At 37.0% G+C, this 21,853-nt stretch overlaps 1 protein-coding gene across 1 annotated transcript in view; it reads right to left on the reverse strand.

Annotated features, from left to right (window-relative positions):
• oca2 (oculocutaneous albinism II) overlaps positions 1-21,853 on the reverse strand; it is a 132,458-nt gene that overhangs the window by 50,753 nt on the left and 59,852 nt on the right. Inside the window, exons 16-19 of the mRNA XM_056253957.1 lie at positions 14,515-14,647; positions 8,390-8,537; positions 6,188-6,245; positions 5,120-5,228 (exon numbers count right to left, since the gene is read on the reverse strand). Of these exons, the coding sequence (XP_056109932.1) occupies positions 5,120-5,228; positions 6,188-6,245; positions 8,390-8,537; positions 14,515-14,647 (448 nt within the window). The remainder of the gene's footprint in view (positions 1-5,119; positions 5,229-6,187; positions 6,246-8,389; positions 8,538-14,514; positions 14,648-21,853) is intronic.

Genomic DNA, 21,853 nt, shown 5'->3' on the forward strand with positions numbered 1-21,853 from the left:
AAACATGTAAAATATATTTGCACTTCTTCTAACATTCAAATTCGCAGTACAACCTCAAATTGGCACTTGCAACTTCTCAAATCTGTCACTGCAAGTTCAAATTTCGCGCCTTGACTTTTGCTACTCTTTTCGCGATATATGAGGTGCAAAACTGATTTGTGCACTTGTAACTCAGTGGCGATGAGAGCGGAAGGGGGGCGGGAGCGGGGGTGTTCGAAGGAGCCGTTTTATTGGTTGGCATATCATTTATGTCTTTTAAATCAGTCTAATGCATTAAGCCATGTTAGCGTTTCAGAACATCCGCGAGGAGGCGGGTTTCGTGACATCATCGTGTACAATAGAAGTCCCATTTCATTGGCTAGGCGCCAACCAATAAAACGGCTCCTTCGAACACCTCCGCTCCCGCCCCCATTCCGCTCTCACCGCCACTGAGTTACAAGTGCACAAATCAGTTTTGCACCTCATATATCGCGAAAAGAGTAGCAAAAGTCAAGGTGCGAAATTTGAACTTGCAGTGACAGATTTGAGAAGTTGCAAGTGCCAATTTGAGGTTGTACTGCGAATTTGAATGTTAGAAGAAGTGCAAATATATTTTACATGTTTGTGACTTTCATTGTATTTCTGTGAATGGTATTTTACACATTTGTGACTACTTGTCTGCAGCTTCAGATTCAGAATGCAGGTTTGTGACTATAGTCTGCGAGTGCAAATCTCAACATTCAACTTCAGATTTTTATTTTACAGGTTTTCACATTGGAGCTGTGAGTGTAAATGTTCGCGTACACGTACGAATATTTATTGTACAAGTTCTCAAATTCACATCTACGTGCTCTCGAGTTTAGCTACTGATTTACCTTCATATTTATGCTATAAATCATATCGGAGACAGTGCTTCCAATTCAAGCAAAATTTGATTAAACAGGTGAGTGCTGGAGATTGCCTGTGGGAAATCATTTAATAAGGGATGAGAAGGATGAACAGAGGAAGAGTCAAAGAAGACAGGAAGCAAAATAACAGAAAAAGAAAGAGAAGAGTTCAGATGCAGTTACAGAGGAAACAGATGTACTGTAATTGTGGTGTATTGGTAACGTAACGATGGTTTGATTTAAACAAGGTAGAGATCATAAAAGGCAATGTTGTTGGGAATATCCGAATGATGGAAGACAAAGAATTTTTGCAATCAGGATGCAATTTTTATACACAACTACTACGTAATACGAAGTTGAAATTAACTGTAAAAATAAGACTCTGACCCTCGCTGATGTAAAATAACATGCACTATCATTTTTGGTTGATACCCAAAATGGATATTTTAAAATAATTGTAGTTCCAAAATTAAACTCCAATTTCCCACCAGAGTCTGAATATCTCATCTAATGAAAACCCAGGAGAATGAAAATAATGAAGCTTTAATCTCTTTGAGACTGTGATTATAAAGTTTGTTTGGGTTCTCATAAGATTTGAAAAGTCAAGAACAATCAACCTGATACTTAAATTATAAGCAAAGGTGGAGAGTGACGAAGTACATTTACTTGAGTACACACTTTTTGGGTATCTGTACTTTACTTGAGTATTATTTTTTTCTGAAAACTTTTTACATTAATTTCACTACATTTGAAAGGCAAAAACCATACTTTTTACTCCACTACATTTCTGTCTAGGTCCTTGAGTAGAAAGTAGTTATGTTAGTCACGGCATGATTTTTTTCCGTCTCTAAAATGTGATTGGATTTTTGCGGGTGACAGACAGCCTATCAGTAATCACTCTTGTATGGTCACTTGTCATGAAGTTCAACGATTAGTACGATTTCTCTCCACTAATGTTCTGTGAGAGGCAGTATCGTTGTCACAAATAATGGTTTGAAAGTTTTGTTTTCATGGCAAATAAGTATTTCTGTTTTGCTCTTTGTTAAAGCAGTATTGCTGTTGGGCAGTTATACAGGTATGATTTTTTTTCTAATCAGTCTATATTTAGTGCATGAATGGATACACATAGATGTGTACTTCTTTTGTGGGGGTGGTAGGAATGTTAAATTAAAAAAATGAAGATCATTATGGCTGTCTTTTTTATCAATACAGTTGTTTAATTTCTATAGGTTTTGTAACATTCTAAAAGCTCTTAATTCAACAGATACTTCAAACTGGTCAATGTATTCACTAGGTTGCTTCAGAGGCATAAGGTACTGTAACAATGCAACAATAATAAAACATTGCATTGACATTTACTTTTTACTTTTGATACTCAAGTACTTTCAAAAGCAAGCACTTCTGTACTTTTACTTAAGTAAAAATCTGTCTTTACAACTTTTACTTGTAATGGAGTAATATTTGACTAGTAGTGTCTGTACTTTCACTCAAGTAAGGAAGTTGTGTACTTTGTCCACCTCTGATTATAAGTATATTTTTTATGCATTAAGTAGAATTTGGGGTCAAACACAACATGAGGCATTTCATGAAAACTTTCACGTTAACTTTCAGGTCAATTGGATACCGTTCGTTTTTTCTCCAGAGAAAAGTATAAATCACAATTCACCACCAGACAGACAGACATCATCTGACTTTAAAACACTTTTTTTTTTAGATACAAGCGTCCTTTTCTCGAAAAGTAAATTATGTTCAACGATTTGGATGGCACACACACACACACACACACACACACACACACAAGCACTGTAGCGCATGCTTGGTGTGAAATCAATCCCAGACTTCTTTCACACTGGCATTGGGACGGTTTTGTCACAACACAATCCAAAAAAAGTAACTTTTGATTTGCTTTCTGCTTCAGTGTTCCCCCACGGCATCCAACTGAAGATGGAGGAGGAATTGGGAGCCTTCAGCAGTGCACAGCACAAACAGAGCAGAAAAATTAGCGAAAAAGAGAGAGAAAAAGGCTCTGCAATTAAAAGAAGTTTGCTGAGAAACCTTGGAGGCTCATTCATCATACCCAAAACAACACAGGCATTCCGGCCCGTTGAGTGAGACACAAACACCACCTCATCATGTTCTTCTTTTTAAAGCAAATGTGTTTCCACAAGCACCCTTTTATAAAGAACCCTGTCTCTCTCAGGATGTTCCAGGAAGAAATGAGCTGTCGCATGTTTTCTACTTTGATTAATCTTCCTCTGTTTCCTCATTCATTATTTGGCGGTACAGCTTTTGTACTGCCCAGGAGATAAATTATGTCTTATTTCGTAATTTAGTTATTTATAAATAAATGACTATATCAAGAGCTGAGATCCATTAGTAATATTCAATATGCATGTGCTCCAGATCTTAAATGAAATGTTATCTAAAATTAAAATAAATTAATAATACTTCAAAGTCACAGTACGGAAGAGTTTTTGGTTAAAAATTAACAAAACTCAATATGTATACCTTCAGATGCATCACAACCCATGTTAAAAGTAACGTTGATGGTGTTAGAGAGGCCAAAGTTCCGCAGTGCATCTTTAAACTCAAGACATATCTATAGCCTAATAAAGCTGCTTTATTTTACATTGGAATGAATTAATCATGACTGACTGCAAATAGGGTATTTCTCTCGTGCTAAATTACAATTTCCGATTTTTCGTAATACTGTATCCACTGCACTAGGTGTCAGTATATTCCGAGACAACAGTCAAATCAATAAGTACTGTATAACAACAAAAAATTACTTAGTACAAATGTTGACCTCTAACCACATAACCAAATAATGATTAACACAAGATTCTTAAATTAAATGTTGCATTTTTTTTTAAAAGCATCTAAATATCTTTCCTTTCAGAGTAAAGGCACACTGAGAATATAATTGATATTTCCTACTCATGAAATGTTTTCATGGACCTATAGAAATTACCTTTCAGAGCCTTTTTTTCTCTTAACACTCTTTGAGTGACTTAAAATCGAGAAAACTCCCCAGATGCACTGTTACTGCTAATGTTGTTCATAGAAATGTGCTAATGTTCTCTAGTCAATTATAGAATAATCAAATTGTAATTACATAATTTTTCTGGGAAATGGATGGCCTTGGGGCCTAAGAATCACTTAATTGTCATGATTGTGCTTTTCGTTGGAAAGTCGTGTGGTGCTCTGTGAGCACAGTGCATCCTGTGTGCTTCATTGCTCTCCAGCAGGCGCACTGTATCCTCGCCCATGATTAAATAATCAATATCAAAGGTCAAACGGAGTGGTGATGTGTCAACCTAATGAAAGTCTAATGACAGTCATTTGCAGCCCATGCTGGACGACCCTGGTTTTTATCAGGAGGAGGAACTGAGAAGAATTTGAAAGCAGAACCACACTGTTTTTTGAAAATGGTAATGTACAGTGATTATTTTTGCGATCAGTGCCAAATAATTATGTACACAGCTGTGGAAAGGCAAAAAAAAACATGATTTTGTATGTATGAAGAGATGCTCATTTTGATCATTTTGAAAATAATATTCATGTGTCATGCCTCCATAAGATCAAACTGTCCACAAATGAGAATTGATTATCAATACACAATCAGACCCGAACAATATAACAACCTAAGAGAGCTGTGTGGCAGGCATTTTCTGATTGACCAACTCGTACTCACTAATAATGTTTGGTGAAGTTCTCAATTTCATTTCTATCAGTAATTGACATCTCATTCACTGTGTAATAAACATGTCTATTAACCAGTTCGACAAAGCTAGAGCAAAAAGGATGGCTGTGTGGTGGGAAGAAAAAATTAAAACAGAAACAAAAGACTTATTTTGGGGTGAGTAATACTAGCTGTCTTATTTAATCTCACGCTACTCCATTGTTATGGCTTTGCATTTGTGTCTCTTTCTACATTTAAGCCCAGCTGCAAACAATTACCACATCAACACATTGACGGATTTATACACGCACCAATTAGATCATGGGAGGATGTGGCCAGCTTTATTAGAATAACATTTGTTTCTCTATTTTTATTCTATGAACCCTAATATAATACATTTTTGATCATTTTCAAAATAGCAAAGTATTCTTGTGATTCCATTTCCTCTGCTTAAACAGAGAGGAAACAAGCCCTCATAATTAGATCGTGAGGCGTGTAAACAGCAGGGCCAGTTCAGCAATAGAAACGGATGAAGCCTGATTATTTGTGTCCTTGTTTGTCTCTCTCTTACCCAGATCCAGATGTATGGCAGGAACAAAAGAGTTCAGGAAGAACATAAAGATGACCACCCCAAGGACAGTCAGACACTTGACCAGGAGGATTTTGTCAGTTATTCTGTGCTATAAAAGACCATGAAAGATACGTTTTAGAGACAAGACAGAAATAAACATGTCTAATACCTATTATGCCCTCTAAACCAGAGTTTCTGGTGGGTTGCGATCCACAGGTCTGTTCAAATTGGATCGCTTAAGCCTTATGGGAGAGGAAAAAAACCCCAATGCTAAATTGCAAATATTATAATGCTAATCATTTAATGGTATATAGTTAGCTTTTCAGGTGAACTTTTACAAGGGAAGAAATGCTGTGAAAGAACCTAGAAGCATCTTTTGTTTATGACATCAAAGGTCAAATGTCCAACTAAACTCCAATAAATGGTATTTAATAAACAACATAACCCAGAGTACATTACATACAGATTTAACTTCAACAAGCCTAAAGATAAAGTGTCCTGACCACAATATGTTTCAGTGAATTACTGGCTACTAATCAAATATAAAACCATACAATTGTAATTGATGTTTAGAAACCAAACTATAAACACTGTACACACTTCTGCAGTTGTTTGTGCAATTACATTTTTTTTTATTTCCCTATTAAGTCAATGTCATGCTTATGCAGTTCATAGTAATATTATTACATTAATAAATGTAAATTTGTATGTAAATGTGTTAAGGACATTTTGTTTATTTTTGTACAAAATGAATGAATGAATGAATGAATGAATGAATGAATGAATATATGAATGAATGAATGAATGAATGAATGAATGAATGAATGAATGAATGAATGAATGAATGAATGAATGAATGAATGAATGAATGAATGAATGAATGAATGAATGAATGAATTTATTTATTTATTTATTTATTTATTTATTTATTTATTCATTTGAGAACCAGTGATCATAAACGCTTTACTCCACTGGAAGTTTCTTATCAATTAATAAAATAACATCGGAAAGATAAGGCAGGGTTAGCAGAGAGGTACAACACTTAATCTTAATGCAGCCTTGGTTTACCTTTTTTTGCAGTTCTTGAATATTTTGCTCCCAGTTTTTGTCTTCCTGTGATATTTGCCTGTGAAAATAAAGGAATAAAACAGAATGGAGTGTGTTAATACATTCTTTCAGCCAGCATGGACACCTGCAAATGAAAAGAAGAGGTGACTTCATGTGGTCACCCAGAACCTTTTCTACTCAGCGTGTGAGGCTATAAGTGAGGCTATAAATGGCTTCTGTGATCATTCTATCTCTCATCAAAGCAAACCACAAGCCCCGCAAAATCACAAGCAGAACTAATCGAATTTCTTTAGTTAAAAGAAACATTTATGATAACAAAAAATATATATAAGATACTGTTGAGAACAAAATTATTCTGCTTGATTAAAATTTCAGCTCTCTACAAGAACTTTAGAGGGCCTACACAATTGAGAACAAATACCTACTTTTTTTTACAGGTTAACTATTTTTAATTTATCATCCTGTGCTTCTGGGTATGTGCTACTGTCAGACACAACAGGTTTCATGCAGTGGGAATGGATATATTTTGGACCTGAAGTGTTCTCAAGTGACCTGATACCAAGACAATTATCTTAATACCTTATTCAATATCAAAATGGCTGTAGATTTTAAGGCTTGAGACTTTGAGAATGCATCTTGGATAGGGCTTGACATTAACTTTTTTGCTCACCAGCCACTGTGGCTAGTGGTTTTCCAAAGTTACTAGCCACTCAGCATTTTCACTGAATTTTGTGATCGATACCATAGGAGAAAACTGCCACATAGATATTTTTAATATTATCTCATAATTTGGCAGCAGGTATATTAGGCTGCTGTCTTTAAGACCTGACACACGGATCCATTATACTGTTGCACATGCGTTCTTTCTCATCGGTTTATGTTCACTTAAAACATACCTGACTGTGTTTACGTGAATACTCGCCAAGCATTCAAGCATTATGACATTCTTTTTTTGTGTTTTTGACTGTTTAAGCACAATAAGCAGTGAAAAAGAACTCTTTAGTACTGAGAGGCGCCTTTATGTGCGCACACTTTTGGGTGTTTATGGGTGTGCATAAAATCTGCAGGAATGAGTAAAACTATGCACAATCCCACGCCGACATTTAAGCCCTGTAACACCAACAATATTCATCAAGAGCAAATAAAACGAGTGAGTGGGGGAGGTCAACTTAAAGTGAGTTTGTGTGTCAACTCAATGTCGCAGAGATGAGAGATCAAGAAAGCGCAGCTGGTATCGTGTGTCTATTCTGCAAAAAATGAACATTGGAAGCATTTCAGATATTTCAACATGTATCGATAAATCTATATTTTTGACAACACTTTTGACAAAAATGTATATATTATATATTAATTTCAACCCGTCAAGGTGGCTAGTAGGAGTGACTGCGTTACACGCCATTGCTGAAATCCACCCGCATTTGACGGGTTGGCGGGTGTTAATGTCAAGCCCTGATCTTGAATATAAGTTTAGCTTAATTTGCTTTGTTCAATTTGTTTTCACCATTATCCTCATGAGATTTAGACAACACAAGTGAAAAAAGTGGAAAAAATCAGCCAATGAAACAAGAACTAAAAAACCATTTATATATTCAACATACATCCATGATTTTAAAGGGGATGTCTAATGCCATTTCATGCATTCTGACTTATTTTCACTGTTAAAGAGTTGGATTCTCATGATAAACATGGCCAAAGTTTGAAAAAACGAGTTGGATGTCTGACGGAATATTTCTGCGCCAAATACACTCCTTCAGGGTTTGTATAAGTTTCGGAAAGTTTTTTTTTCCGAGTATGGCCCTGTATGACGTCATAAAGGGTGAAATTCCTTGTATGGGCACTTCTCCCAGAAGAGCGTGCGCACACATCAACCAGAGCAAGAGCAAGAGCACGCCCATCAACGTGCAAGTTCAGGTTACGGATGCTGTCGGCAGCGCTGCACGGCACTCCTCCAGGAGCTCAGCTGTTTTCGGATAGACTCGGTACAGCATATCTGTCTTTTATAAATCTGATAAAACTAAAGACTCTTCGGAGATATAAAGGATCCAATAAATACTCTAAAGGTACTCAAGATTAACAAGAGATTGACAGAAATTCATAAAGTTATGTCCCCTTTAAACACCCCTTGTGCATCGGTGTAGACAGACAGCTTCCATTTTAACCAGACAGACAATGAAAAGAATGGACTGAGCATGAGTGTAGCACCTCTGGAAGGTCTTGAGCTGCTTGCGCAGAAGGCTTTCCAGATTGAGCACCTTCTGCATGAGAAGACACTTGACGGCAGTCTCCTCTCGGCTGGCAGGGTTAATGCGATGGGCTGTCTGCCTCCACACCAGAATCTCATGCTTCAATTCTGCAGGGCGACACAAATCATGATAAGATAAAGGGTTCAGCAGTAGAACAGACAAATACAAATTAAGATAAGAATTTCAAATCTATTCAAAAAACAAAAAAAACAACAAAAAAAACTGGGAAGAAACCATAGACTGTAGGAAGAAACAGATAACAAGAACTATTAACGATATGGATTTATGGTCAAACAGAGTCAATCCAGAAAAAAAAGAAAAGGGAGGGATAATTGTAACACATTTGTTAGCTCATTTATTCAGATTATTTTTAGACCAAAGCTTTGTAATTGGACCATCTTTGCCATTTCTGTAGTCACTACCTATGACAATTAATTTCATAACTTGATTTATCCGGATACAGTTAAATGCAGACAAGCCAATCTCAGAATCAGTATTTTTAAAAACTGTGACCGAATTAGGAAGCAATAACGGTTTACAATTTGAAGAAAAAACAATAGTTAAAGCTTAAGGCTGACTTAAAGGGGTCATAAATTGAGAGATGAAATCTTCTGAAATACAAGAGGTCATTGTACTATAAAATGTAATTGTACAGAAAATGACTTGTTTTAGATTTTATAACAGTATGACGTAAAAGTGTACGACTGCAGAAGAAAATCAGTGCCTACTTCTACATCAGTGCCTCTTTAGCCCCGCCCACCAGTAAGAAACTGTTCTTTTCTTCGCTTTATTTTACTGCCGATATATTTTTAAACAAAACACAGGTCAGCGCATACTTTTCAGAGAGACTGAAAATAAAAGATGATGCAGTGCCGACTATATCGGATCTGACAGCAATGTCGCAACACAAAAGTGTGAGTAACAATGTTTTTGAAAATATGTCACTTGCTTTGTTTATTTACAAATCATTTTATATGTACTGAGTATTTATACAGTAGCGCCACAGTCAAACTGTGAATAGTTGTCATTTGCTGTTGTTTCCTTTGCTTTGGAATTTATGGGGTTAATGCATTGGACTATTATTGGATACGGAAGAGGAAGAGGATGAAGCACAGACTAGGCAGTTACAAAAAGAATGGAGAAGGAAAGGAAAGAGAAGATAAGGGAGAAGGAAAAACAAAGACATACAATAGGCAAGGATTTGTACTAGTCCTTCAGCATGACTTCTCACCATGTGATGGTGAGGCTGCTAGGAAAGCTTTCCAGAAGCTAATTGACACAGTAATGCATCATGCCGAGGGCCTGGAAAACTATATCAGCCACACAGCAGGTTTGATTTTTTCGAAAGTGAGGCTCTGTGGGGACTTAAGGCTATACAGAATTATAAATTGGACTGGCATTGAGTGGTCACCATCAGGCCTAGTGGAGGTCTTTCGTTCCAGACGCACAACTCACAGGGAACCGACAAGCCGATAATTTAAGTTCTGTTCCTTACAGAGCAGAGTTCTAAAACTTTGCATCAACTCCACACCGACCAACACTCTCTCAATGTGTTAGCCACCCAATAACCCAATAATCACAGGGAGATTTGCATTCTGGCTGGTGCTGGTCCCATGCTGATGTTGTCTCAAAGGGAAGACAATCCTCACAGTAGGCAAAGGCCAATGGTGTAGGAGAACATATAAAGCGTGCCTTACTGCCTTCTGAGAAAGAAATTCTCTTTTTTTCAGTTGCTTGTCTGTCATCTTGTATTTATCTCTGAAATAACAGGCACAAAACATACATAAATTTAATTAAGGCTCCTGGTGTGACGCATCCATTCGTGCAACCTGCTGGTTGTTTTCAAAATAACAGTTCTTGTGTAGGTGTTCTGTAAGCATGAACAAATATAATTCACTGTTTCTAAATTAAAATTCACTTATCTTACTGATAAGTTGATGTAGTTATACTCTAAAATCAAATCAATCAAATTCAATAAAAAATTACATTAAAAAAAAAACAATTGTTCCCGAAAGTATTTGTTGAGACTGCTTGGCTGCAGTATGGGGAGAGTGATTCTTTCAACTAAAAAGTTATTTAATAACAAAAATGTAATAACACTTTTAATAAATTCTAAAGCCTGGGTGGCTGACAAGACCAAAAAAGAGAAATGCTGGAAATTATCATGTCAACACTCTTTAAAAATGACTGTTGTGAATTAAAATTAAAATCTAGAGAATTACCTTGTTAAATAAATGTCAAAAATAAGAATGGAAAATAAAAACTGATCTTAAAAATCTGTTTAGTTTATCTTTAATCTATTTGACATGAGGTCGACCAGTAGTTATTTTGCAAAGTTTTAAGTAACGTTAATCTAATAGTTCTCAAAGACCCAAGATCGGAGGCATCTAGATAGGGGTGTGATCCTTTTGGGAAGGGTGTGTTTATTTTGGTGATTTCAAATCAACATCATTGAATATCAACATTCAAACACACATCAACCAAAACACAGCATGTCGCAATCTGTGACGAAGCAGGTGAGAGCCATCACTGGCGTAAAGCGGGTTGTTAAAGTTTCTCGGGGCATTGAATTTTTAATGAGCGTGGGATTTGACGTTTGGGGTCGCTGCTGAGAATGAAGATGAAGAAGAACGCTGAATAAAGTCTAGAATTTGGGTCTGTTCCTCACAAATAAAATGTATTACTTTTGTGAATTTATGTTGCGTTTTGGCATATTTTATGGTTCTATTGTCAGTCACAGCATAGGACCTTACTGAGAAAACGCCTTTTGTGTCCCACGACAAACAAAATAAAAATCACAAGATATACAGTACAATGGTTAAACGATTACAGAAATTCTATTCATATTTCAAAACAAGTTTGCAGCAGAACAGAAGTCATAGAACAGAGCGAAATGTTATAATTTCACAGAAAGTAGATAAGAAAACTGCGTTTAATAAATGCGACTGAAAACAATGTCATTGATATGACAACTGAATACAATAGAATCAAAATATGAATGCCACGATCTTAATATTGATAAATAACGATTTGTACACCTAAAACTTGCTCATACGTAAATTATTTATGTTTTAGTGCATGCAGTCAATACTTCAATATTGTACGTTTCAGTGTGTATGAAAACGCAAGTAAATATATGTGGGGTTTTGTACTACTTTCTCATCTAGCCCAAACTTGGAGGTTATAAGGACATAAATCTGCTGTGACACTGGGCTGATCAGCATGCAGCCGTCCACCATCATGCTATTTCACACAATAAAAGGATGACTCAAAGTCCTGGTTTAAATTGGATGATCAACCACTGTGTGACTCTAGAAAAGGCTTTGTGCTTTCCTCAGATTATGACTTATGGGGATGGTGAAAGCCTCTCTGGGAACCTCAGAGCCTGTATCCAGACTGTGAACGGCTGAAATGAGTGGTTTATTATAAAGGAGCTATTGTCATACTTCAGGTGTGTGAAGGAGAGCTCAGGTGTGGAGGTGTATGGGAGATGTGAGGAGTTGGTCTCTGTGGAGCAGAAGGAGCAGCTGCTCAAGAGGCTAATGGCCATCTGTAGAGAGAGCTTGACAACTGGAGGAAGACTCTACGGATTATTTTCAATATTTATTTACACAACCAAAAAAGACCAAAAATCATTTAAGTTAAAAATTATCCAGAAAAAGCTAATGAAATGCATATATATAAAAATGTGATTATCTTAAATGAACAGTTGACCCCAAAAGGGAGCTCTTTTAAAAGTGGCTACTTTTATAATGTACCATCGCCGCCAAAACGCCTATTTGTAGACAAAGAAAAATTAAAATAGCTCATTTTACTAATGTGTTTTGATCCTTGGAATTAATACATCCCAACCTGAGGACCACTGAAAGAGGAAGAGACTGTATGGAGGCCCGTTTGATTTCACATCATAAACTAGAGGTTACATGAGTTTCAACCACATCAGGAATTTCAAGGCAGGTTAATTGAGAGTGCCATTGTAGATTAATTGCTCATTGATGCTTGAATAGACAAAACAAGGGTGAATGTGAAGAGAAGAAGAGTTGATAAAGGGAAAAGAGTATGTAGGCTATTAATAATGGTCTTGAGTGAGATCAGAAAACATCAGAGTATTTTAATTTAATCTATGAAGTGAAAGGACAATATGCATTTTAAGACAAAAATTAGCTTATATAATTGTATGGATAGCTATGTCAGTGTATAACATGTTGTGAAAGTGTTATATCTCACATTTTAAACAATTTATCATGCAAACTACCTAAAACGATAATAAAATAAAATAAAGTAAAATAATAATTAAAAGTATACTACATTTAAACTAGGCTAGCTGAAATAATTCAAATAAAATTTAAAACAGAATAACAAGTTTCATTCCTTTTGGGTGGGTTTTGAGTCCGTTTTGGGGTGGAAATATCTTTGAGACCTGGCAACCCTGACAAAATAAGATATTTTGAAAAATATTTAAGTTTTATTTTTCCAATATTGTTACTGACTTTCAGTGTATGGACAGAACGGTTGAAACATTCTTCAAAAAAGTAAGAAGGAAGTCATGCAGCTTTGGAACAACATGAGGAGGTGAGAGAATGTTGTCAATGTGAAGTCGGTGAAGGGGAGGAAATTGTGATATCTATTAGTTCGTCTATTTGTTTGTTCATTAATTTCAGTGACTGGCCAGAATGGAAAAAATTATGAGAAAATATATAAATCCTGTTTGCGAAAGAAGAGGGGAAGAACAGAGCATGTCTGGGCTCTCAGTGGAGGTGGTGATGAAGCAATGACTCCCTAGGTGAGAGTGGTATTGACCTATCAGTGTCTATGATGGCTTTATTGGCCTTTCTAGCGGTGTTAGCACCTACACACTTGGGCTAAATGTGTCCTGTTCCAACAGAAAGTCATAAATACACAATTCCTTGAACACATGACCCATTTCAAGCAAGTGTTACACAAAGGTAGATATCAAAATACAAGTACAACATACAACCTGACAGGCTGAGTTCAGTACAACCGTAACCATGCTGTAACGTGCACTTTGTTAGCATGTATTTTTCCAGATAATAATATGAGAAAATTATTCATTGTAAATATTTTAATCAGTTGCTATAAAATGTGCTATCTTTGCTCATGAGCAGTTCTGGGCACAGACATTTTTGAGCAAATCAGCTGAACTCTAAATGTGACCAATGACACCACAAGAACCCACATTTCCAAGCCCTTCATTAGAGACTATGCTCAGCTGTGATGTGAAGGGGAAAAGAAGAGGCCAAAGAAATAAATAAATGTTCCTTGGAAAAAAAAAAAATATATATATATATATATATTTCTTCAAAATACAAAATGAGTTTTGAATTCCTGTCAATGGAAAAGATATGCTTCGTGGGCCCAGATGATGTACTTACAACATCTACCAGCAGGGGGTAAATGGGCCATGCTAACCAGGCAAACCTTGACCCCTCAAAAAACAAATAAATAAGTCCTGCCTGAGAGTATTGCATAAGTCTAGGTCTTGAGAGAGGTCATCTACGACAGGATTTATGTATTTAATAGAGACGCGTTAAGGCTTTCAGCACAGGCTCATCCGATAAGAATAATGGAAATATCAGGGAAAACAGCCTGAAGGGTACAGAGAGACTAAACGCATCAATATGATCGTGGGAAGTGCGGGAGGATGAAAAATTATGTATTGCTGAGGTTATAATCATCCATGAAAGGGTAGACTGTGGCTATCCCAGTCACAGGGACTCAAAAGGCCAAATGTAAGGAGCTTTGGATAGGATATGAGATTTGGTGTAAATAGTGTATGAACGGTGTATGACACTCGTTCACATTCTCATATAGGAAGAATTGCTGTCAACAAGGAAGATCAAGTGTTCCCTCAACAACTCTATGGTTTTTAGAAATGATTGCTCATTCTTTAAGATCTAGGTCAATGGGATTATGAACAAATTTTTCATTGCACATGTCAGAACAAAAGCGCTTGAATCATAAAAGAAGGAAATACGAGTTTCTCTGCAGTACACTTGAGGATAGATCCAAGTGATTTTGGGAAACCTGATGTGCAGGAACAGAGCAGAATAAATTAATACTCACCCACGATTTCACTTGATTCCTTGTTGTAAAGTTTCTTATTCCAGTACAGCATTCTCAGAAAAGGAAATGAGGTCAGCAACACCAGACAGATTCCCAGGAACATGTAACCAGTAAAGGACGCAAAGTCAATCCCCTAGAGGAACAAGAGGGTGGGTTAATTTTCACCCTTTTTTAATGCGACTACAGTGAACTTCTGCAGTTAATTTGCTGCGGTATTTCATGAAATATATTCTAAAGCACTAAGTAGAGATCACATCCACTTTACTGGCTCTCCATATAATGTGGATGGAGGCCTTGATTACATTTCATCAACAGAATCATATTCCCCATTTAATGCTTGCATCTTGATGCATTTAAACACTTATATAAGATTTAAATGAGCACCTGCATGAGGCATAAATCCTCTTAAAATGCACTTGACTATTTATTAATTATCATTCATATCAAGAGCATACAGCCCTCTCTGCTAAACATCTAGCGTCAGATGATATTTCCTTGGCTGTGCACCCACTCCATCTCTCATCATAACCAGATGGCATCACATTTTAAAATGCCACCACTGATAGAGATGTGTTAAATAGATCTGTGTGGCCTGAAATCTAATCCTACGACTTATCTCCCAATATACGGCTGGTGTATAACCCATTGTAGTGAGGTATTTATGGTTGTTTACGCAATGACATTTGTATACAAGGATTGTTTACAGAGAGAGAAAGGAGATCTGTCACAAAGGGAAGTTGTATCAGGGCTATTCTGACACAAAATATAAAGTCACAAATGCTTGTTTTTGTATGTTGGTTTAAAGCTGCAGTCCACAGTTTTTCCTCTTTGTCGCCATCTCTTTTCGAAATCTGCAATTGCAGTCAATCGCGGAATTATCAACTTTACGTGGGTTGTGCCTCGGCAAGGCACAGCGCGGATGAATCCAATGTTTTGAGGAGAATGTGCGGCTGTCGGTCACCGCGCCGCTGTGGATACTGTCATTCGGAATCACAGATTCTACTTTTTGGAAGTATGACCACCAACATAAGAATTTTTACCGGAAAATGTCATCTAAACAAGTATCCACTTTTGTTCTAACCAACTAAGGGGAAAAAAGCATTGCAGTAAATCGCGCAAATTAAATCTAACGATCGCTTTTCATATCACGTCAAACCGTGCAAATTATACTTTGTTCTCAATTTGTTTATGTTAACAACATCAGCATTGCGTGACTACATTTAATGCCCTTCTGATATTATCCTTGTTTTCACATGGGTCCGGTTGCAGTCTCTTTTTTTCTGTAGCCATTCCGAAGTCCGAAGTCTTTTGCATTTAACAACCTCTTAAGTTACCATTATATGGAAATTATTTTTAAAACAAAACCATGATTAAAAGGATGTAGTAATATATCATCATTTCATGTTTTATATAATGCAATTCTATATAATTTATTAATTACTTATTTGTAAGTCAGAACAACGATTTGTATTTTTGTATGCCACTTTTGCTGTTTCATAATAATATATATGCTGGGTTGTTTCAACCCATGGTTGGTTCAAATATGGAAAAACCCGATCAGCATATTAGAATGATTTCTTAAGGATCATGTGACTGAAGAAACTCATTCAAACACATTTAAAACAAAATAATATTTAAAAACTTTTGACTTCAAACTTTTTTGATGTGTGTGTGTGTGTGTGTGCGTGTGTGTGTGTGTGTGTGTGTGTGTGTGTGTGTGTGTGTGTGTGTGTGTGTGTGTGTGTGTGTGTGTGTGTGTGTGTGTGTGTGTGTGTGTGTAAACCATGACTGAAAGGATAAATTCCATCCCCCACATCCAGTTTAAATTCTAGTTTCATCTAGCAAGTTTTATATATTCCAATTTAATATAATTTTTTATTTGGTATTTTGGCATACTATTTTTTTGCTTTTTTACAAATTGTTGTGGTGTTGACTTTAGGACGTTATACCCCCTGCTGTTGACTTGATTTCCTGTTTATATTTTGCTGAGTGAGAAGTCTATAGCAGGCTATCTAATGGCAGGTTACCACTGTGACAACTTAGCGCATATAGTGCCCAAAATCATTGTCACAAAAGGTCAACATTTGTTAAATATTTTTCTGTATAACAGTGTACTAACAACGACAATAACGTTTTATTGTCACCAGTACCTTATATTGTATGTGCCAATACATAAATGGACCATGAGAATTGATAAATTAGTAAAAAGTGTGACAACTAGACCCAGTCACTATTCTGTAACAGAACTGGTAAGATACAAGATAATTGCATTCCTGTTGTAGTTCGGCTCCCCACATTGCTTAAGCTTTGCAAAAATCCAGGACTAGGAGGTACCTTTTAGAAAGGACAAAAAAAAAGGCTGGTTGGGGGGTGGGTGGTTGTATTACGTCCTAAAGCAGCTCAAGGTACTACCTAAAAAAACATGATTGAAAGGATAAACATGGTCTTGTATGATTTAGAAAAATAAAAAATTAAGATCCGAGCAAACAAACAACATGTAATATCAGATGCCAAACAAACGTGTATAGAGACAAAAAGACATGAGACTGGTATACAGTGACCTCTACAGGAGATCAAGAAAGAGAGTGTGTGAGAGAGAGAGAGAGAGAGAGAGAGAGAGAGAGAGAGAGAGAGAGAGAGAGAGAGAGAGAGAGAGAGAGAGAGAGAGAGAGAGAGAGAGAGGCTGAAAAGACAGGCAGGACTTAGAGGATCACTGCAAGACGATGGGAAAAACAGATAAAAAAAAAAAAAAAAAACTTCGCCTTCAAAATTCCTGATTTCAAAAGTTATCATTTACTCACCCTCATGCCGAGAAAGCGATATCTGATTTGTGAAAAAAATCATTCTTCTGAATGTGATCTTTTCAATTAAACTGTTAATACGCTTAGAAAAAGTCTGAACTATTTGTTCAATATTGATTCAACCTGATCCGGTCCTTCAACTGTTCAAGAATCAATCTGATCAGGTCCTTAAATTCAACTTCATAGAAGTTTCAGCATTTCAGAGGTTTGAAACGACATGAGGGTAAGTAAATTATAGAGAATTTTTGGGTAAATTATCACTTTAAGATGAAAATAAAGAATGAAATATTGGAAGTTTCATTAAAAAAAAATTATATATATATATATATATATTTCTTTCTTTCTTAACTGAAAATATTCCATCATAAATTAAAAACTATTTCAGCGATAGATAGTTCATTCTTCATTCAATACATCTAAGGGCCAAGAGCTTTACTCCAATGTCTGAACCTACTCAAAATAAGAGGTATCCTCAGATTCGCTCAGGGTATCTGGGCTTGTGGGGATCTGTCGATAACATTTCATTAAAGCGGTCCTCTGCTTTATTCCTCGTGGACTTCCTGTGCTGTTGAGCTGAATGTAAATGTAAATGAATGCCCTATCATACAGAGTAGATCCATAAGTCCTCATTACTTTGTCAGTAATTCAGTTGCAGACAATAGGCAGTGTTTGTGGATCTTTCTCTGTAAATTCTCGTTTTGTCCGACAGGCATGTTGTGATAATGACTTAGACATGTGTAAATGAGACCTCCCCTCACTCCATTTCTGTTGTCACTATCCCACTTTTATCAGCCAAGAAAATAACTTCAAAAAGCAATGGAAGTGGGAGAGAAGAGGGAATGAGAAATAACTACTGTATGCAAAAAGACCTTCACTGTTGGCGCTAGCTGATTAGTGAGCAGTCAGGGGCCACCTTCAGACTAGAGTCCGCCAAAGCCTGTCTGCCTGGGGCCTGGAGTAGTGCTGATTGACAGCTGAGATTTCTGAGAGTGTGACTGACAGCCCAGTAGATGCCAGAGAGAGAGAGACAGCAGGGTGTACAAGATGTCTCCTCAACGACCCTGAAACACTCCTTATGCCCAGCCACAAATGTCTGATCCACAGAGAGCTCCACAGATGGATGCTTGACTGACCAAATGGCAACATCCCTGCTGTAGTGATCCTGTCGAGACCGATGGGGGGGACCCACAGCTCAACATCGACTCGCACAGACCAAACAAACAAACAGAACCCCCCCCAAATAAACAAAGAGGCCACAAGTACAATATGTTCCGTCATGACTGACTGCTGCCTTGGAAATGTAGGGGATTTAAAAGTTGTGATTTCTTGGCCTTTAAAATACTTTAAAAAGTCAAGCCATCATTTCCCAAACGCTTTCCATTTTCCTCTCTCTATTTAACATCCTACTTTATTAATCTTCCAAAAAAAAAACTTCTAAGTTGAAAAGGGGCCTTGTCCGCACTAATACGTTTTCTTTTGAAAACGCATCTTTTTCTCTCCGTTTTGGCCTTCCGTCCACACTGAGACAGCGTTTGTATTAATGAAACAAAGCTTTTTGAAAACGCTATCCAAAGTGGATGAATTTGAAAACGCCGTTTTTGCGTTGTAGTGTGGACTGTCAAAACGAAGGTATTTAAAAAACGATGACGTAAGTTTAGTCATGTGACGCATATTGTACCAATATATTCATGTTTATACCGGTATTGTGCCTGTTATGTGCTATTCACTTTCACACTGTTGCTAAAATATGTTACTTTGTACACTCTTCATATCACAGTCCTGCAAAGATGACAAAAAATTTACTCACATTTGCTAGACCAAACATGTTGTGACTGAGTAGCCTGATATTCTATTGTTCTAGTCAGAATATGAGTTTCGTACCAGAAGATCAAAATGATCGTATTTGGAAGAAAATTATCGTACACGAGCCAAACGGGGGGCGGGGGGTAGGCAGTTGACTGGGTTGGGGTGTTAGTGGGGGGGGGGGGTGTATTGTGGGTGGATGGGTGGTTGACTAGAATGTTGACCGGAGGGGGGGTGGGGGGGTGGGGGTTGACTGGATTGTTGACGGGGGATGTAGCTCTCTCACCTTCACTTTCTCCTCACAATCATGACGTAGATCCACAGCCAGACCAATAAGTATAGAAGCACTATGGTTACAATGACCTCCGATTGAAGTGTCACAAAATTCAGAAATTATCGTACATTATGGGATTTTTTTCATTATTGATCGTACATCGTACAGAGGTCAAGATTATCGTACAAATACGATAATTATCGTATGTCTGGCAACACTGATTATGAGGCTGTCTTAACCGAACCAGGGAAAAAACAACAACTCTGCACTCAATTGGATAGACCTACAACCAATCAGAGTAACGCAGTAAGTGACGTATGTTGAGCGACGCATAGTTGTCAACAGAACTAAACTGCACGCACGCTGGAAGAAGTAGTAAAATAATGAGTGTAAACGATTTTTGCCGGTGTTGTAAAAAGATTTTAAGGATTCGCAGAGTACTTGTAAACACGAAAAGTATTTTTGAGAGAAATAGAAAAGGTGAATGTATATCAGAGTTTCCGCTAGAAAAAAATGGTGCCGGTCAAAGTGACCGGCAGAGTTTTCGTTTTACGGACATTTTGATGATATGTCGGTCAAATATCGCCTCTTAATTAGTCAAGTTGAGGAAAACTGGAGGCAGGCTATGTAACGTAAAAAATGACATAATCAGGCCGTATAGAATGCAACATGTTTATAATTAGCCTAACTTTCAAATAGACGGAAAAAAACATGAACGTCCGATTGGCGTCAATCAACGGCAATTGTTTTTACTATGGTTTCATATTCATAGTTTAACAAACCAAACCCCCTTCCCCACATAAAATATCTGAATAGTAGCCTATTGTTTTTACTCAAGCGAACTTAATTATACACTCTCAGTCTCATTTAGCTGGTAACATTTAAATTGGCCACCGTGAAATGACTCCTTGTCAAATGAACTGGAACAAACCGTTCAGACTAGGCCTATAACATTGTCTCGGGTCATTTTAGGCTACTTTTTACGCTATTTTGCAGTGCTGAATTGTGCAGCTGTGCAATTTTATGTTTTTTATTTGTATTATTTTATTCTGTTTTTCTCTGTTGTCACTGTCAGAAATGCTGCAGCTGCGTGAAAATTTGATCTGAATCCAGGTTCTGTTGTTGATCTGTTCTGTATGCTGCTGTTTGCACTTTGCCCGTTAAAATAAACCCTTTGATAAATAAATAAATCAATGTTTGTATTTTTAACGGGTCACAGATACGCGTCATTTTTATTTTTATTTAATGCCAATTCAATATTATAATCTTATCAGTTAACGGTTAATAATCGATTAACGAGCGGCGGTTGTCGGTCGGGAAAATTAACCGAAATGAGCATCCCTACTGGATACATTTCGTTGAAATCACATATGAGGACTTCGCAGGCTGTGGAGAAATACAATCCTCCATAGCCACGAGCGCTGTCATGACAGCGAGGGCATCACGTCGCAGGCTTACGCATCGATAAGAGGAGCGGTGTCCGCAGACTCAATGCTTGTAAAATGGCAAATAATCCTTCTGATCGGTCGGTGTATTTTTGCTTTATACTAGGGCCGGGACTCGATTAAAAAAATTAATGTAATTAATTAGAGGCTTTGTAATTAATTAATCGAAATTATTCGCATTTTAATCGCATAAATATTTGACCTGAGAACTGTGAGAAGTAATTTTTTTCACATGGATTTTTAGTATACCATTGAATAATGACTGCATACATAAGCTTAAGCAACAAAATATTGTTTATTTTTGTTCAACCAAGTCCAGCAGACCAGTGCAATTTTTGCCATTAAGTGTAGCAATAGCATATTGCAACAAAATAGCATATTGCTACACTACACTAATAGCACTACACTAATAGCCATAATAGCCATTAAGTGTAGCAATAGCATATTGCAACAAAATAGCATATTGCTACACTACACTAATAGCAATAGCGAATTCCTTGTTGCATAGCTTGCACACAACCATGCTCTTATCGACGCGTCCATCCGTTCGTTTTTTGTAACAACATTTCCCAGCCACCGGCCAATCAAAGCGATCTCGTCAGCTTCTTCGTCATGAACGCTAGTTGGTGCGCCAGTATAATCGGTCCGCCGAAACTCATCCAGTGAGAAACGTTCCGCGGTGCAAAAATAAGTGCGATTAAAAATAATTTTTTGTGTAATTAATTAACGCGTTAAAGTGTGTAATTAATTAATCTTAATTAACGCGTTAAAGTCCCGGCCCTACTTTATACATTTTAAGCTTATTCTCAAATTCAGATTGTGTTAGGGGGCGGGATTATTAGGCCATTTTAATCAGACAATTTGACCGGAGAGATTTAATTTTGTCGGACATTTCATTTTTTTCCAAGCCAATGTCTGGTAATTACCGGACAACGGAAACCCTGATGTATATACGAACAAGTTCTCCGTTTAGGATTAGATCTCGACAATAAAGCAAACAAATCTGCTCGCTTTTG

This window comes from Rhinichthys klamathensis, unplaced genomic scaffold (genome assembly GCF_029890125.1).
Source record: "Rhinichthys klamathensis goyatoka isolate OS25496 unplaced genomic scaffold, OSU_Roscu_1.1 h1tg000109l_1, whole genome shotgun sequence".
Taxonomy (NCBI): domain Eukaryota; kingdom Metazoa; phylum Chordata; class Actinopteri; order Cypriniformes; family Leuciscidae; genus Rhinichthys; species Rhinichthys klamathensis.